The sequence below is a fragment of the Telmatherina bonti genome (assembly GCF_933228915.1).
Source record: "Telmatherina bonti genome assembly, chromosome: 3".
Taxonomy (NCBI): Eukaryota; Metazoa; Chordata; class Actinopteri; order Atheriniformes; family Telmatherinidae; genus Telmatherina; species Telmatherina bonti.
In genome coordinates this window covers 19848453-19866263 of record NC_136621.1, presented here as the reverse complement: position 1 = coordinate 19866263, position 17811 = coordinate 19848453, and the positions used below count along the sequence as shown (strand labels likewise).

The 17811-nt window shown below is 37.0% G+C and overlaps 1 protein-coding gene across 1 annotated transcript; it reads right to left on the bottom strand.

The window, feature by feature from the left end:
- Nucleotides 1-1590: 1590 nt before the first annotated feature.
- On the bottom strand, nt 1591-16108 carry cplx2a (complexin 2a; the record flags this gene model as incomplete). Its single annotated transcript, XM_079238301.1, has 4 exons — nt 15977-16108; nt 14693-14777; nt 3302-3480; nt 1591-1782 (listed from the first exon to the last, which is right to left on the bottom strand). Exons 2-4 carry the CDS (start codon nt 14721-14723, stop codon nt 1591-1593), a joined length of 402 nt encoding a protein of 133 aa, XP_079094427.1. The 5' UTR covers nt 14724-14777; nt 15977-16108.
- Between the last annotated feature and the right edge of the window lie 1703 nt (nt 16109-17811).

Sequence of the window (17811 nt, the reverse complement as noted above, 5' to 3'; positions counted from 1 at the left end):
TTTCCAAGTCTAAAATAGGAAGTTTTTCCTTCCTATTTTACATTATTTATGATGCTTCCTGGTTTGAGGCAGATTTTAAAGTCGAATCAACAACTGCAAACTGTCCCAGTCCTGAAATGAAAAGTCATTTCAGTTGTGAAACATGCTGCTCTTTTTCGCCACTGTTAAATCAAACACATTGTTCTAGGTTTGTGAACAAGGTTTTAACTTTTTATTGAATCTCAGGCAGAAACATACATGTTATCCTTTATTGCTCTTGCCATTCTGCATAATTCTCATCCAAACCAACAATACAGAACTTTTTGCAACACATTTTTTCCAGTGAAACAAAACCAGGCATCAAACTTCAGTAACTTCACAATGTGTGTCAGTGTATTGAGGGAAATATGTCTCTTTGTCACAAAGCTTCACTTGTCACAAAACACAGCTTTTTTTTTTTTTTTTGTAAATACACATCTCATTTAGATTTTATTCAATACTTTGTTCCTTCTCAAAGATCCTGATAATAATAGTATATATACTGTGAGTTCTGGATTTATGGCTAGAAGCTTAAGGTTTTAGCTGTCGGATAAACAGCTAAGCGGTCATTCTTCAAAACAATTAAACAAAAAAAGAAAAGCCCTGCAAATCTAATTCAGTTTCCTGAATACATACATATTTATGTTTTTAAGTACATATTTTATTAACGGTTACATCGACGTGGTTGCAAAAACACAGTCAAACTAAGGAATTATTGCCTTCATTTTTTCTTTTTTGCACAATAAAGAAGAGAATAAATGGGATCAGATACATATTCACACACAGACAAATGGCATGCAAGACATAAGAAAGAGACACACTGAGCAAGGAAGTAGAAACATTTCTAAACACTATATACTACATAAACATGTAATGCATTGTGGGAGTGTTTCTGAAAGATAGACAACAAGTTTTACAAAGAAGGTGTAACACTGTGCAAAAGGTTTCACATAAAATTTCAGACATGGTTGAACACGTAACAGAAGAACTCAAAGAGCACACAACAGTATTCTTCCAATGACATTTTTTTTAAATATGGCTTATCAAGTTAACTTTTTTGTTTGTTTTAGTGACAGACACAAGGAATAACATCATTTAATACCTATGATTGTTTGCCCACCTTGAGGCTTACTATCTATATATTTATGTACAAATTAAGTGAAGGTGGTGGACAGTTATTTTTCAGTGCTGCGAGACAGTGGTGCAGCTATTGCAGAGGAGGAAAAGGAGTTTAAAACTTCTCAGACTAGAAGGGTAAACCATCTAATATGTGTCTTTAGCCCTCCGCTTTGAGTTAGCGTCAAAACACATGGCTAACATTAACATAAGTCAAGCTAACATTCACTTGGCTGTTGAGTCAGCTAGCTAAGAGCAATGGCTGCACTTCATTCTGTCATTTCACCTTGAATAAATTCCCCTACCATAACACTTAAATTTGAGTCAACATCAAAAAGCTCTTTAATTTTTAACTTCATTGACCCTTTCTGGCATGTTGGGGCAGAAAAAAAAGACTCAAGCCAACCTTGTGAATGTAGCCTATAAAGTAATGTTAGCATTAGCTTGCTGGCTAACTTACTTCTTCAGCATGTCTTGCAGAGGGCCTGGCAGGTACTTCATCACTGTGTCCATGATGCTCTCCTCCTCCTCTTCATCTCCACAGCCAGCTGGCACAGCCTTCTTGGGTCGAGTCAAGCTGCCCTCTGCAGGCTGCTCTGCAGCGGCTGCTGCCTCGGCTTCTGCCTCCTCGCGCTTCTTTAAGCCGTACTGGTGTTAAAACATAGGAACAGGTGTGTGGCAGGTGAGAGGACAACATACACATGAAAACACAGATTTTATCATTAGGTGTTGAATTGCTATGGTTTCATTTTTTTCCTGCTGGAGAAGAGGAACAATGTTAGTAAATCCTGAGCTCTGTAATGGAAGACGACTAAGCTGACTGCTGGAAGTTTTCAGTCTAATATTGTCTTTATAGGTTTGATTCAGAATTACAAGGTATGAAAAATCTCAAGAGGCATTTCTAAAGACCACATATTACTGTATTCTCATTTCCACAGATGTCCCAGATGACTGACAGCAGTCTACACTGGGAGCAACATGGCATTCACTGTTTAAGAAAACAATTTCCTGATAAAAATGGGCTTTAAAATGGTGTAATCAGGAAAATATTTTGCTCTAAACCTAACAAGATGCTAAAATACCTACTATTTAAGGTAAGTGGGGTTTGATGTCTTCCCTCTAGTCACACAATTTCACATGATGACATTTGCTATCAGCAGTGACTTCGTACCAGATACATGGAGAGCATGCTTGTAACTAACAGGATGTTGACATTTTTACATTTGTAACTCTCCACGGCTTCAGTAGTGGAAATAATGCACTTAAACGGCAAGGCACCAGAGAGCACTCCTCAGTTGTTTGCATTCAGAAAGTGCACCACTAGAGGGGAGTAATCCTCACACACTGGGGCTTTGACGTCATCTTTTCTAGCATTTGATTAATTTATTCTCAATACCACTTATTCCAATTAAAGGTCGCGGGGAAGCTGGAGCCTATCCTAGCAATCATCAGGCGAGAGGCAGGTTAAACCCGGGAAGGGTCACCATTCCATTGCAGGGACAACATAGATGGACAAACAACCATTCACAATCACGTTCATTCCAAGGAAGAATTGAGAGTACTCAATTAACCTAAGATGTATGTCTTTGAGCCGGTGGGAGGAAGCCAGAGGCTTTTCTAGCATTTATATTTCTAAATCATCCCTCTTACTGAGCCACCTGTTTCTCTCTAAAAATTCTCCCTCTTATTTGATCAGCTTTCTTCATTTCTCTCTGTTTTGTACATATTCCTCACTATCCACTGATCTTTCAAAGTGCCAAGTTAAAAATACGCAAAGTGTAAAAATAGTCTACTTTAAAAACATAGTGGAAAAAAAAAAAGACATTTTGCTGTCATAAACGCCAAATCCTTGAAGCCTTTAGAAGCAGAGAGAAGATCAAAAGATGAGATGGAAAGTAATCTTTAAAACTTTTCATATTGATCTTACAAATGTTTATACCCAAAGAAATCCGGAGGAGCGATCATCTTTTAGATGGAGAAGCTCTTTTACTTCTGCTTGGCTGTTTCATTTTACAGTGCATTTATGGTTTTTTTTTTGTGATAATTGCTGCTGGATATTTATTCTTGGATGTCTATTTTTCTTTTTACCAGACTAACCGCATTCTTTACCTGTAGTTAAGATTAACCTGATTTGCTCAGTCAGTAGATTAGTTAGTGGACATTTTACCTTATCCCGGATGCCTTGCCTCATCATTTCCCTCTCAGCCTCCATCTTAGCGTATTTGGCCTTCCTTTCCTCCTCCTGCTGCCTAAGTGCCTCCTGTCGCTCCTCCTCTTTCTTTGCTGCATCAGGATCTTCCTCCTTCTCCTCCCCACCCAGCATCTTTCCAACATCAGGGGGCCCTCCTGAAAGAGACAAAGAAAAACATAGCAAGCTTCTCAGATCAAGATGCCAAAAGTTTAATGCTGATGAGGAGGAGGGGCAAAAGATCCAAGTCATAGCAGTTGCTTGAAAAGTAGTTAAAGTAATGTATGAGATTGAAAGAATGAAAATGGACTGAGGTAAAGCCTTGGGAGTTATAGAAAACAATTTGAAACTATGCGGTCAGTTTTTACCCTAAAACAAACTCAATTCATCTTTATTTAATGTTTCCAATGTACGAAATGCAACCAAAGAGCTTTTTAAAATAAAATCAGAAATAAAGCAAAACATTAAAAGAGATATAATACTATTTTATTACAGTTGAAGCAGCAAAAATGGTTCATTAAGTGAATAAAAAGATAAGTAATAATTCATCAAGTGATCAATTTTAAGTTGATTTAATTAGAGTATCCATAATAAATGAAAGCAGATCCCTGAATTACCTTTTCCTGAGTTGAATTAACTGGTCAAAACACTAAATGAAACATTTAGCATATTTTTTTCCATTTAGATGGCAATATTTACAAAATTGTTGGTTTATAGAGTTTTTTCATGTAGCTGAGATTTTGACTTAAAAAGGGTTGGACAACCACTGGTGTTTAAAAAAGGACTGCATACCTCTTAGAGCAGCATTTCCCAATACTTCGCCTGGGACCGACAGCCATGACTGTTTTAAATCTCCCTGCATCTCAACACCAGGCCCAAACTAATGGGTCAACATCAGGCTTGATGAAAAGCTGAATCAGGTGTATTGAAGCAGGGAAATTTCCTAAATAAGCAGGGGAGTGGGTCCTGAGGACTGGACAGGGAGACCGTAATTTAGAAGCTGTTTTGTTTCTGTCTGTAACTACTGTCTACTACCAACACACACAGGTAAAGCCAGCGAAATGCAAACCAGCAATAACACACCTGACACCATCCTGCTAACTCAAAATGTCAGCAATAAAGCAAGTGTCAACAAATCTAAGCATTTTTTATATATATATATTTTGCTGGTAGTGCTCAAGTCAACACTAAGCCAGCATGGTTAACACATGTTCTACTCCATTATTCTACTGTAACCTACAAGCCAATTGCATGTTATAGTTTACAGTCAAAATGTATGGATTATTTTCTAATGATTAAAACCACTTCAGTAGCTTTTACATTCACAATTAACTGCAAAACTATTAGTTTTACTGGAATTATGTCACTTCTACGATGTGGATGAGCACAGACAAGTGTAAACATGATGGTTAGTCGGATCAGTCAGATGCACAATCTGAACAAATATTTTTTACATAGAAAGGCTTTTGGCCCTTAGACAAGTCTAATTTCAAACCGCTTACTGTGCTCATAGGCATTGCTCATCATATAAATGCCTTACGAAGCTAAGGCAAAAAGAAATAAAATGCTGAGGTTTGAATAAAACAATGAGGAAAACAAGGGAATCTGTCACTGAGCATCTTCTTTAACACAGTCGACTGAGGGACTATATGCCAGAAGCTCGGGTAGATGAGAGGAGAAGATGGGGAAAGAAAAAAAAAAGAATGAAGAACTGGGGATTAGCTGAGTCAGTGTGCTTCTGAGTCTCATAACACAACAAGACACGTTTGGAAAACAAGAAGAGTATGATGGAGGACAAGAATCTCTTAAAAGCTATTCAGTCCAATTAGCTGAACTGTTCCAGTTATAAATAAATAAACATGTCTCAGGACAACACTGTAGAAGATGCCACATTGGCAATTTATAAAAATTAATCATTAAATTAGATGGAAATTTAATTTATAAAATACTTAATTAAAAACCTGAGTTGTAGGCTTTTGACAGTTGGCAGAAATTACCTGAAGCAACTTGAAGAAGTCTCTAACACACTGCTTACAGTATGTACCATTATGCAGATCTTTTACTTTACCGTCACATGTCCTAATTGAAAAGCATTGCAGAACTTCTTCCTTGTAGTTTTCCACTAACTTTGTTGTCTCATTGTGCTTAGTCTCAAATCAGAGTACACAATGTCTGGGAGATGTTCCTGCATGTCTAAACACATACGGCAGCCTATGTATTCCTGTTTGGTCTTTGTTAGCGCTTCAAGCTTGTCCGTTTTGTTCGCTAATGTCAAATTTCCCATCAGAACAGGAGAAATCAATGTTCCGAATTGCCTCCATTTTTTTCTTTGCATTCCTCGTATCCTGCATCCTCTTTGATTTCCCTTGAACTTGTGTGGGATTTGGTGTGTTACTTTACTCAATAAATAATTAATCCCACTTCTTTTGTTAACTGTGGTATCAGAATAGCTTCATTTAAGTGATAATACATACAGCTGTGACCTCAGCTGGTTACAGTTGTATCATCAAGTACTGAGCTCTTTTCATCAAAATGGTTGCTCCTTGGGAACTGCAGTACAAACCGCTTAAAAATGATACAAATATGTCAGTAGTATTGAGTGTGAACTGAGAAAGACAGATGAAGAAAAAAAAAGTAATGAGAAAACCAATTGGTGGTATTGGTTTATCAGCATTTGATCATCACAGAGATGCTGACAGTGCAACATCTGCTAAACATGGTGTACAGGTTTATTCTTATAAATGTATATTTGTTAGTGAGGATAGAAATGCAGCATAAGTCTATTTGAGTCTTTGTATTTATGAGTACATGCACAGAATTAATTGCTTAATAATATTTTGGTTTCTATGCATATTCATAAATATTGATATATAGGAATGTGATGATATTGAATCTTCAAAATAAATACTTCAATCCAATCCAATCTGGTGTGACTTTTCATCGGAAGTTAAAAACTGCATGGACTAATAAAAGCTTAAATTTTAGTTTTCTTGACTGTTCATTAATACATTAAAACTATCTCTGAAGTAAAAAGATGTTCCATCAAAGTTTAATTCATACGCGAACTGTGAAAGCATTTATAATGGTTGAAACCTGAGCAATATTATCCTCTCTGGGATTTTACACTTATATCTCAGATCCATCCAGATGCTTCTGATCCAGTAGGCTATCTGACATACTGCAAGGAGAATTCAGGATTAGCCTGAATATGTGGGAACAGAATTCATGAAAAAGCTGCATCTGAATCTTGCAAATGCAGCAATAGCTCACAAATCTAAGCTTTGCTGCCAGTCTTCTGTCATGCAGGACACAGAAACGGCCTCCAACTACTTACGTATTTGTAATTGTTCTCAGCCAAATTAAAACAGGTTTGGTCTGGTTCCAGAAATGTTACCGACTCATTATGATATTTTGGGAATGATGCAAGAATGTATACACTTAAGAAAGCTGTGATAGGGAGGTGATAAGTTAACAACATTTAATTACAGTAACCAGGTTATTCAAGATGATCAATAAAAGCGAGTTTATGCTTACAACAAATTCCTCATCCAAATCCCTTTCAAATAAGTTGTTTATCAAATCATTTAAAACTTTCTGTGATAGCAGTTTTATCTTAATTACACCATGATTCCTTTCCCAGACACTTGGAGATTGCTTCACAGCTACATAAAAGGTGTCATTTCTTTAATCCTCTCTTTCTAAAAGTTCTCTGCTAAATCTGTTAAATCCAAAGTCTTCAGGGAAAGTAAAAAAAAACAGACTAAGCTAAGTTAACTCTCCCATGGCCTGAACTTTTGACAGCATCAGATAAACAGTACTGATGCCTCGTTTCCCACTCACAGTTCTCAGGCAAATCCCTCTCTTAATCCAAAGTGTGGTGTAGAATCACATGGGGATACAGTAAAGATGACAGGAACTATTGTCTCAGCAAAGCTTATTTTACAGCAGAAGCATCAAGCAGAGATGATGGTAAAGAAGAGGGCTTTTCTGGGTTTTTTTTTTTTTTATTTAACTATTAGTTCAGTCCTTTGAATTAAATTGACCAGGACGTCAAGTAAAATAGTTCATGAACAGACAGAAAACATATCTTTATTCCATTTCTGTGGTAGTGTTTAATCATTCTAATGTTTGCAAGATGGTTATGTAAGAGATCAATGTCACTGATCAAAATTTAGCATCTGAAATTATGTTAAAGCGCTGCTGCCCTCCAGTTTATTTTCAGATTAACTAAAACACTAAGTGCACTAATATGCAACAATTTCTCTCTGAATTTTAAATTTATGTTACAATGCAGTTGCAGAAACTGAAACACTTCATTTAGTTCTGCACAGACTTAAAACATAAGTACAACTGGAGCTTTCAAAGACATGCAGAACATATATAGTAAGAAAAATAACAGGGAGAAATTGAAGTGTTTAAGTAGAACCACAACCGGCTTACATGTACAGTGTGGGAACTATTTCACTCAGACCTTCCTTGTTTTTTCCTATTTTTGAAGACAACAGTTTGTTCAATATCATCAAAGCAGTCCTGGTTATTTTGTTGCGTAGGAATTGCTGACTGGCTGCTCTGCATTTAGTTACAGTGTATGTCATCTGAGAACTATTCCCTCCTTGGAAAGCCTGGGCTCAGAGCTCCATCCCCAGTCACTTTTAGGATAATGAAGTGAACAAGACAGTTGTAACCATCCGCTCTTGTCATTGCTCTGAGTAGAAGGACACTCCTCCTGTCTAAGTGCCAGCTTTTGAAGGGTGAGTTGTGGGTTTAGCAGAACTAAACAGACCACGCTGCAATTTTACAGCCACGAACTGGCAGGGCTGGAAAACTAATGCCAAAAAGAATTCCTATTTCTTTCCTTCCATTGACAGAAACCTGGACTTAATAAAACAATAATTACAATGCAATAACTCATGAACACAGTGAAAATGCACACAAAATATTTTTCTACATATTATACATTCGATCAGTTTTTCTTTTTTAAATATCCAATTAAAGCTTCACATGCTAATGTTATTGTATTTATGTATGTTTTCATACTAATTTGTATAGGTAAATTATAGTTCTTATGTGTGATTATGCATTTGATTGTGGATTGGTTGATCACCGTAATAGAATATATATGTATATATATATATATATATATATATATATATATATATATATATATATATATATATATATATATATATATATATATATGTATTCTTACATGATTGAATGGCTTGACATTATGAATGTCGAACTGACGTCACAGGCAGATGGATGCATACCCCTATAGGAAGGGATGAAGGTCTCTTTGGAAACATGAATTTGATATGTTGGAGTGATGCACGAGGAGATGGTGGGGAAGAATGTGTGACTCTATATGTGTGTCTTTGTGTGACTTATATTGACTTACACTACATCAGTCAAGGGATGAAGACCTGATACTCCAGCAAATCACACTGATGATGTTTCATATAATCATCCGCACTTTGAGAAGACTGTTTGATAGAAAAACAACTTAATGAGGTTGTGGTTATTGTTTTAACTCAGTTATCATTTCTTGCTGATAATAAACAGTTTTTGTTATACCACACCAAATGAATAACAATTAAATATTAAAATAAAACAATAAAAAAAAACAAAAAAAAAACAAGTTTGCCATTTACTGGGCTCAGAGGTATAATTGAAAAAAAGAACCTAAAAATATATTTCTTTGAACTTCCTCTTGTTATTATTTACTATTGTTGTTGTTGTTGTTTTTGTTTGTTGATTTTTTTTTTTCTTGAAAGGTATATAAATAAAAGCTTACTAATTACTAAAGCTAGCATCATACTCTCACTGATTTTTAACTGTCTGCAGTTTCATGGGGCTGATCAGTTTGTTGAATCAGCCAAGATCATTCATTCGCTAATTTAAATGATCATAGACACATTATCATGGCAAGAAGCTTTACTAACTGTACAACTGCAGGCCATTAATATACTGCAGCTATAAAGGACCCAGTACACCAAGAAAGAACTTTCATCTTTAGCTGATTTAAATAGACATGCCAGTCTAACCACAAGGTATGAAAACCAGCGATAGCCATCATCTCCCAAAGATTTCAACTGAGATTTTTAATCAGTTTTCTGCTAATTTGGACATTTATTGCACATTATAACAACATAAAAGTCATGATTTTTAAGTTAAATGTCTGAATAATTCTGTAATGAACTGTTACATTTGATTTACTGGTTTCACCGCTAACTTCCGTGCTAATAGTTGACTGCTGCTACCCTCACAGTTTTATAGAGCTGCTTCCGACTATGTTAGCAGTTCTCTTACCAGCCTCCCACTCTGTCACACTATTTTCAAGTTTTGTGAGTTTTGAAAGTGCAGCGTCTGCACTGAAGCACTCTGGAGCAGTTTCATTTATTTCAGCCTGGATTTTAGGTTAGGTTAGGAGCCGAAGTTGTCTGTGAGCCTCTTAAGTGGTTCCCAAACAACCAACATCTCCGCTGCACTGATTAAAATGATCAAAGTGCTCCTTAATGGGTTTTTTTTGTTCCCAGGCTGGTCATTTTTAGGGCATAGTGGGTTCATAAACTGCAGTCCAATAGGCATGAGGGTTTCAGAAATGCTTTGTCTTCAGATTGAGTGTTAATTATTGCTTGTGTTATCATAAAAGCTGTTGCAAAGGGAGACACTGTATAGATGCTGTGGGTAAGATGTGCAGATGGAAATCACAAGGAACTTCAGCATTTATTATTAAAAACTCCTGACAGGTGGTACACAGTGTTCCTTATGTTAGTACAAAGTGAAGAAAAATCATACAAGACAGATTCAACAGCATCCAAGTGAGAATATTGAACAATTGACGTGATTCTTCATTTTTGCTTTTAGGATTGAAGCTGTTTTTGGGATAAATTAGCAAGAATGAGGAGAAATGATTGATCTGGGAATCAGGTAACAATTAGATTCTATTGTGACTACTGCAGCAAATCACAACACACCCCAGCACAGTCCAGATTTCAGATTTTAGCGGTGCTGAGTCATCACCAAACAACAACGCTGTTTTCTTCCAGGCATCTGTAACTGGAGACACCTTAGAGGATTACTAAATGCACCAGCAGCATCCTGTCTGTCATGAACACTCTCATCCATACTGATTGCCTAACATACTTAGCAAAATGCTCAGTGCTGGGACAGCAAATCCAAATCCAAACAGCAGAAAGATAATCACACAAGGGAGGGTATGAAGATCTGATTTCTGATTCTTTCAGAGCAAAAATAAGAACATACAAGCAGATTCTCTGTTACTTCCATCTAAACATTGAATATTCACTTCAGATTTAAGGTCTTTACGTCGACCTTTGCATGGAGATCTGCAACTTCTTTGTCCAACTGTTTGTTTTTTTAACCCATCCCATTTAACCCACCCACCCAAATTAATTCATTCATTCACAAGCAAATACACACAGGTTTGAGCTTTCTACTGTTTTGACCAAGAAAAGAATTCATTACTTATTACTTATACTCAATAGCCAAACGTTCTCACTTCTTCAGAAGATCACAGAAACAAGTTCTGTTGTCATGTTTCAGGTAAAACTAGGCTGTCATAGCTACATAGTCTATGTTGCTGAACCTAACCAAGTACTTATGGTGACATAACATTACAAAACATTGAAGTATGGTACCAGCATTGTTCTGAGTCTGCTGTGTTAGGGCTTCATACAGTTTTGCAAACACATGTACAAGTTGTGGCTCTCTGCTGCCACTTGGTGGTAGTTCTTTCTTTCTATTGAGCAACTTCCAGTGCAAACATTGCTATTTTAGTTGGTATTGTTCTGTTAGATTCATCCTGCTTGAGGAAATACATTAGTTATGATTGATAGAGATCTGCTTTGCTGGTGGGTAACAAGAATCAACATTAACAGTCAAGACTTCCAGTGCATCAATTTTCTGATACCATGAATCAAACTCAAGTGACTCTGTTGGTCTTCTCTCTGTAGCACCAGTGTGTAACTTCACTTGACACCAAACAACCACATAATGTGAACCCATGACCTTTAAAGTGCAGAAGTAAAAATAGATAAATAAATAAATTTTTTAAAAAAACAGAGAAGATGTGGCGATTAGCTAATCCAGCCTATTATGCCAGCAAAACTGAAATTAGCCCTTTTTTTTTTGTCTGAAGTGATAAATATATCCATGTCATCTTTTATTCTTTCCCTTTTATTTTTATCCTTATCTTACTATCACAATTTATCCTTTTATCTTGCCACATCTGATCAAGTAAAAAAAAAAAAACACGTTAAGACCCTAAACTTTCCTTCGCAAATTATCATGTAATTATGTTTTGTGGTGAAAAATGTTAATTAAAATGACCACAGAGTAAATATGTCATTGCTGTTTTAAATTACTTCAAAATAGGCAGGAATTATGTGGAAGGCTTTACAGCAGAGTTTAATGAAACAAGTTCAAGACCCATTTACTTTTCTATTTTTTTTTTTTTTTTTTTTTTTTTTTTATTATTATCAAAGTTGGTTTGGTTTCATCATAAAGTTGGCCAAAGTTAAGAATGAAAAAAAAAAACCACTTGATTATCCTTAAATATGAATAAAGGTTTACAAATGAATTAATGAATGACAAGAAGTGTTTTATTTGCTAAATAAAAAGAAGTATCTACTCTGGTTGTAAATAACTCAAATACTTAGATGGCTCTTAAAGTGCTAAATCAATATTTAAAAAAAGACATGAAACTAATTATCACATGAAATGGTTTTCTTTAAGATTTAGCAAATTTGTTGTGACAAATAAATATTTGGCAAATGTAAGCATTTAATAGGGTTAATTAACTAGTTTAGCAGACCTGGGCTCAATTGAACTGATCTGTTTAACTTTAATTTTCAAATCAAATTTTATTGATAAAGGGCATTTCATACAGGAAACACCACAAACATTCCTCGTTACACTAGGTGTGTATTGAATCAGTCTAAGTTTTATGGGGTGAGTGATTTGTGTTCATTCGTTCAGTTTGACTTTAGTACAGACAAAATTCTCATTCAAAGTTTAATTACATGACCATTTTTGTGCAAAACTGTCGGTATCAGCAGTAGGATGGAGATGTAAGGATAATGAGATAATCAAAGGAAAACTGTAGAAGCTATAATCAAATCCAGTCCAATTTTAGAGCCCTTTTATATATAAAAGCAGCACAAAATGCTTTAAAAAGCACAACAAACAATGACAACATTCCTGTTAGTGAGTTCTATTAAACTGGGCGCACTCAGTTGCAAATGCAACTCTGTTTACAGTCTAGATCAGGGATCCTCAGTCCTGGTCCTGTAGGGCTGGTCTCCTGCAGGTTTTCCAAGTGTCCCAGCTGGAACACACCTGACTGAGACTCAGACATACGATGCACATGTCTGCTAAATACACATTGATTTGAACCAGGTGTGTTGCAGTGGGACATACTTGGAAAGCCTGCAGGATTCAGGCCCTCCAGGACCAGGATTGAGGATCCCTGGTCTAGATGTTGGTGGGAGGACCTCATAGTCATGAGAACATTTATGTCACACACACAACTCCAGAGAGTACTGTAAGATTATACAGATGTGTGAGTGCACAAAGCAGGATATAATTATATTCATAATCATCTGTTAAAAACCAAGTTGATATGAAAAAAGTGATAAATTGCATTTAAATATGGCAAGTTCACATTTTGTTTTTTTAATAGGTAACGATATTTTCAGAGAGGGAATGAAAAAATAAGATAAGATGAAGATAAGATGAACAGATGGTGTCAAATCAGAACCTTAAGATAATAAAGTATGGTGACTTCTGCACCAGATGCAGATTAATCTGTTAATAGAGAGTTCATAAATATTTCCTGACAGGCTCTGAGCCGCAAATCAATAATTTAGGTGATTGATAATCTGCCTAATTGTTTTTTTTCCATTATCTGACTGAAGAGCCACAGCACATCTATAGTGCACTGTCAGTATTTTTCCACATTTCTCTAGAAAGAGGTCAGTATGTCTTTAGTCAGAAAAATATGGAATTCCTAAAATTACCATTCAAAAACAGCAAAATAATCAACATGAAAGACATCATAGTAAATTCTTCTTATGATTAAACTTTAGCTCTTGCGTCTTTGCTTTTCTCTCACTGTGTCCTGAAGCACTACGCAGCCTCTATAATTTCTCGCCATTCAGGTCATACACACCAACAGTTTTTTTTCAGTATCCATAAAACATCTCTCCAGCCTAGGCGAGATTTGTACACACAGGCAAACACCCACACAATGAAATCTATTCCTGTAATCTGCAGGCAGAGGACAGCCTGACTGATGCGGAGTAAAACCCAGCATCAAACTCAATGCAGCTGATTTAAGAATTCATAGTGCGGACTCGAGGCACAGCCGCTATGCAGAGCAAGGCAGCACTTATGTCCCCTGAATCCCAATGAGGAGCCAGGGCTGCACCTAAACTCCACAAGCCAACTGTAACTGGATGACTGCTCTGTAACCTGAACAGCAACAGTTCAGAGTCATGCACAACAAACCAAAACGTGTGATTCCCGCATTAAACCAGTGGTGCCACTTTCCTGCAGCCTGCTCTGAAGCTGAAGCTGGCGAGGGGGCTCAGTTACACAGATACTATGAAGACTAATTAGTGGGAAATGATAGCTTAGATTATATTTAAGACCATAATTCCTGGAGGCTTTTAAAGGACAAAAGTCTCATTTGAAAAAAAAATGTTAAGCTTAGCTCTTGGCCAAACAGCTCTTAAGTATCTTTTTTTGTCTCCACAAATGCAATAGGTTGTTTTAAAAAGCAAGGCCAGCTTCATTATCACAATATTAAGGGAATGCCTCCTAACACATTCATTAAAATCAAGCAGGGTCCTCAGAAGATGAAGTTACAAGGTTTCCGCTTGACAAGTGCAGAGCATAATCACTATATGAATAGATATACTGACTACATACTGCTGCTCCTGTCCTGTTCCATCTGCAGTTGTCATAACCTCATTTACAGAGACATGATACACTGGTAGCATCTGCACTATTTCTACAAAAGACAACATGCAGAGCATAAGAAGCATTAGCGATATTCCATCATCCTGCTAACATCAGGTTATAAAGCTCTTTTATTGTCAAGGACTCGGCTGACAGGAGGCCATTTTTTTTTTACAATAAGTTATGCTGCCCTGCAGAAAGAAGAAGGGGGAACGTGTAGCTGAGGTCAGTAGTTTTGTGCAGGATGGATTATTAAATCCAGTGTCCCCCATAACTATCCAGCAAATACTCTTGCAGTGCCGCTATACTGCTGCCGCTGAGCTTCCCTTTAAATCCTTTTGCACTGCAGTGCTGTTAAATCAACCTCACGCCAGGCGAACCACTCACCTCCCAGGGCAGCTTTCATTACAAAATTCATGATGAAGCAGTTCTGTGTTCTCTTCCTTCAGCGGCCACGTTATCAGGGACAGACCTGCAGGCAGGGAAAAAAATGCATAAGCTGTGACTGCATGCACTCCAGGTTTAGTGGGGTTTGATGGGATGGGATGATGAGAGGGAGGAGGCTTGATGGAGGAAGGGTGTAACATCCAGATTAAGATTCCTGTTTGGTAAGAGCAACAAAATCTTCAGAAAAGTCCTTCCGCTTTGGCAGATATTATAACACCCTTATAAAGTTCTTTGTTTTTAATAATAGTGTGAATTTCCCAAAAAAAAAAAAAAAAAAGATAGAAAGAAACTCAAAGAGCAAAAGGAATGACTAAACTGGGTTAGGACATCCTTTACAGTCAAGTACAACGCTGTGCCCTGAGTTTCATCGGGCACCTGCGCCCTCAATTTAGAGCTACGCTCCATCTTGAGTGGATTTATGCTGACATTGCCCGACTACCTGCAATGTGCTCTCATGGAAACAGCCAGGTGAAGATTTGGTTAAACATGAGCAAGTCAAGATAAGATTTACATCTTTGAGCTTCAAACCCCATAAATCCATAAAGGAATTCTGAAGACACTTACATTTATATTATTTTTATTTTTGTTGAGAGACTTAACTATGACTTCAGGGTAATTTCAAGACATTTTTAAAACTATAAAATATTTATATTCCAATATTGTAGCAAGCTTTCTGCTTCCCTTTTTTAATTCCATTAATCTTTTTTTTTTTTTTTTTACAGCAGGCTATAACAGTGCATGCAGTTTTTACTGCATCCTCCAGCATCCCCCTGACATTGCAGCAGCAGCAGCAGCAGCATCCCCATCTTGAACTTGCTGCACTCATTATTAATCTCCGTTTCATCCCGGGTCAATTTCATTCGGTCAAAGTCGATTCTGCAGCAGTCCAGCGTTTTTAATTCAATTCCTGGTTTCCTTCCACTTCAGCATCATCTGCAGCAGCACCATCAGTTTCTCCTCACATGAACCCCTTCTGTAGTAACTCAGTGTTCTTGGTGTAGTGCAGCATTCCAGCAGTTTTTTTTTTTAATACCTTCGTACAATGCTGTACCACACGAGCTTCATCACACGCACATCTGAGGAGCAATAACTTTGCATACACCGAACACGGTGTTTCATAGTGTGTGTGGATACTAAAGCATCTTATACCGATGGGGTCATAAATCTACCACCGTCCTGTCCCGTAACACATCCCCCATCTACGACTGTTCGGACATCGTTTACCTGCTTTGGATCCTCCACCAGATCTTTCAAAAAGAAAAATCCTTGGCGCAGTGATTAAATCACCCGTTTCCTTTTGGAAGAAATAAAACACAAAATGTGCGCTTGGTAGCTGGATTGTGTCTCTCTCTTGCGTCTCAGTTTGCAGGCATGCCGTGTGTCAGAGTCAGGCTGCAGCGGAGGAGGAGGAGGAGGAGAGTCTATTCCTGCAGGACGAGGGGTGAACATGCTCAGTGAAAGAGGAGGGGAGGTGGTGCGAATGCAATATCCGGCCATTTCAGTCCAGTTTGCAAACTTCTACAGCAAGCATTACATAAAACATTAAAATGTAGGTTACTATGAAGATACCAAGATTTACTCAATTTTCCCAGACTACTTTTGAACTTTTTCCCCCCTAAGAGCATGCGACATATTATTTCTTTTTTTTTTTTCTCTCGTTGCAATGCTTCCTGGTAAAAACATTTTCTCTCCAAGACAGATGCTGCACGTCACTCTGGCTTGGATCAGTGTTTCCATTCAAAGCTTTAAGGCTGAAAGAGAAAATGGTCATAGCTGCAATTTAAACCCAGAAGATGTGTTTTGATTTATCAAGGGAGCAAGTCTGAGGAGATCTTCAAGAAATGCTTCTCTTAACTGGGTCAAAAAAAAAAACAAAAAAAAAAGTAGTGTAACCTGAGGGTGGCTGCATATGTCACACTGCTGGTGGTTGTAATTTAGTGGAATATTTAACCCCACCAGAAACAGACCTGGTGGAAGAGGGACATGTAAGGGGAAAAAACAGTAACAGAAGTGGACATCAAAGATGAAAATCAAACAAAAGCATGTAAAAATTAATCATGTTTTAAAAAACATGATCAAAAGTATTTGTGATTTTTATTTTTCCTATTTCTGTTCATCTGTGCTACATATAAATGTAAACAAAGAAACAAAATGGAAATCCAACAAGAAGATATTGATCCAAAATGTTTTTTATTTTTTTCAAAAACTTTTTCCACATTACTCACAAAAAGTCTCCATCCACATATATTTCTGGATGCAAAAATATTCTAGACCAACTTTATTCAGATGCAGAAATCATAATTTAACTTCAACAAGATCTCAGACTGTGAAAGAATCTTAGATTTTCTATGAGACTTGTCTCGTGGCCCAAAGGGAGGACATTATACACTCTTGTCTGGTTCGTAATCATGGCCTCAAATTTCCAGCGGCTGATCTTCATTCTGGCTTTTTCACATTCAATTATAAACTGCTCAAGTGAGTTTTGATGGCATGGTTTGAACAAGTCAGCCTTCACTGTTAGCAAAACGTCCAGATGCAAAAATGAGGCTCCAAAACCAGAAACCCTCCTCACTGTGACTGAGCCTTGAGCTCCATGAAAACCACTAACTGGACTGGTGACAAGAGAGAAACCTGGCACAACAAGGACCAGAAACTGCAATTTATGTCAAGAAATTTCAGTTTTAACCTCTTTTTCAGTACCCTGGAGCAAACTTTACAGGGGAGGATGAGAAGTGTTATCCACCTCAAGCGAGAGGACCATTTCCAGAATGCCTTTTTTATTGTTATTTTAACTAAAATATTTTATCATTTTTGCTTGTGATTGGTGTCACAACTAGCCCAATACAAAAAAAAGCAACATGCCTCAATGACGTCAGATAGACTTTAGGCAATAAATCAGTTCAATTCCATGCTTGTGTACTGAGAGGGAGACTGTTGTTCAATTAAATGGTGAAGCTGTTCTACTATCTCTGTGTTTAATAGAGAAAAATATGTTTAACATCTTTTTATTAGTTTGGAAACTACTTTTACTCCAAAACTAACATGTAACACTAAAGGTA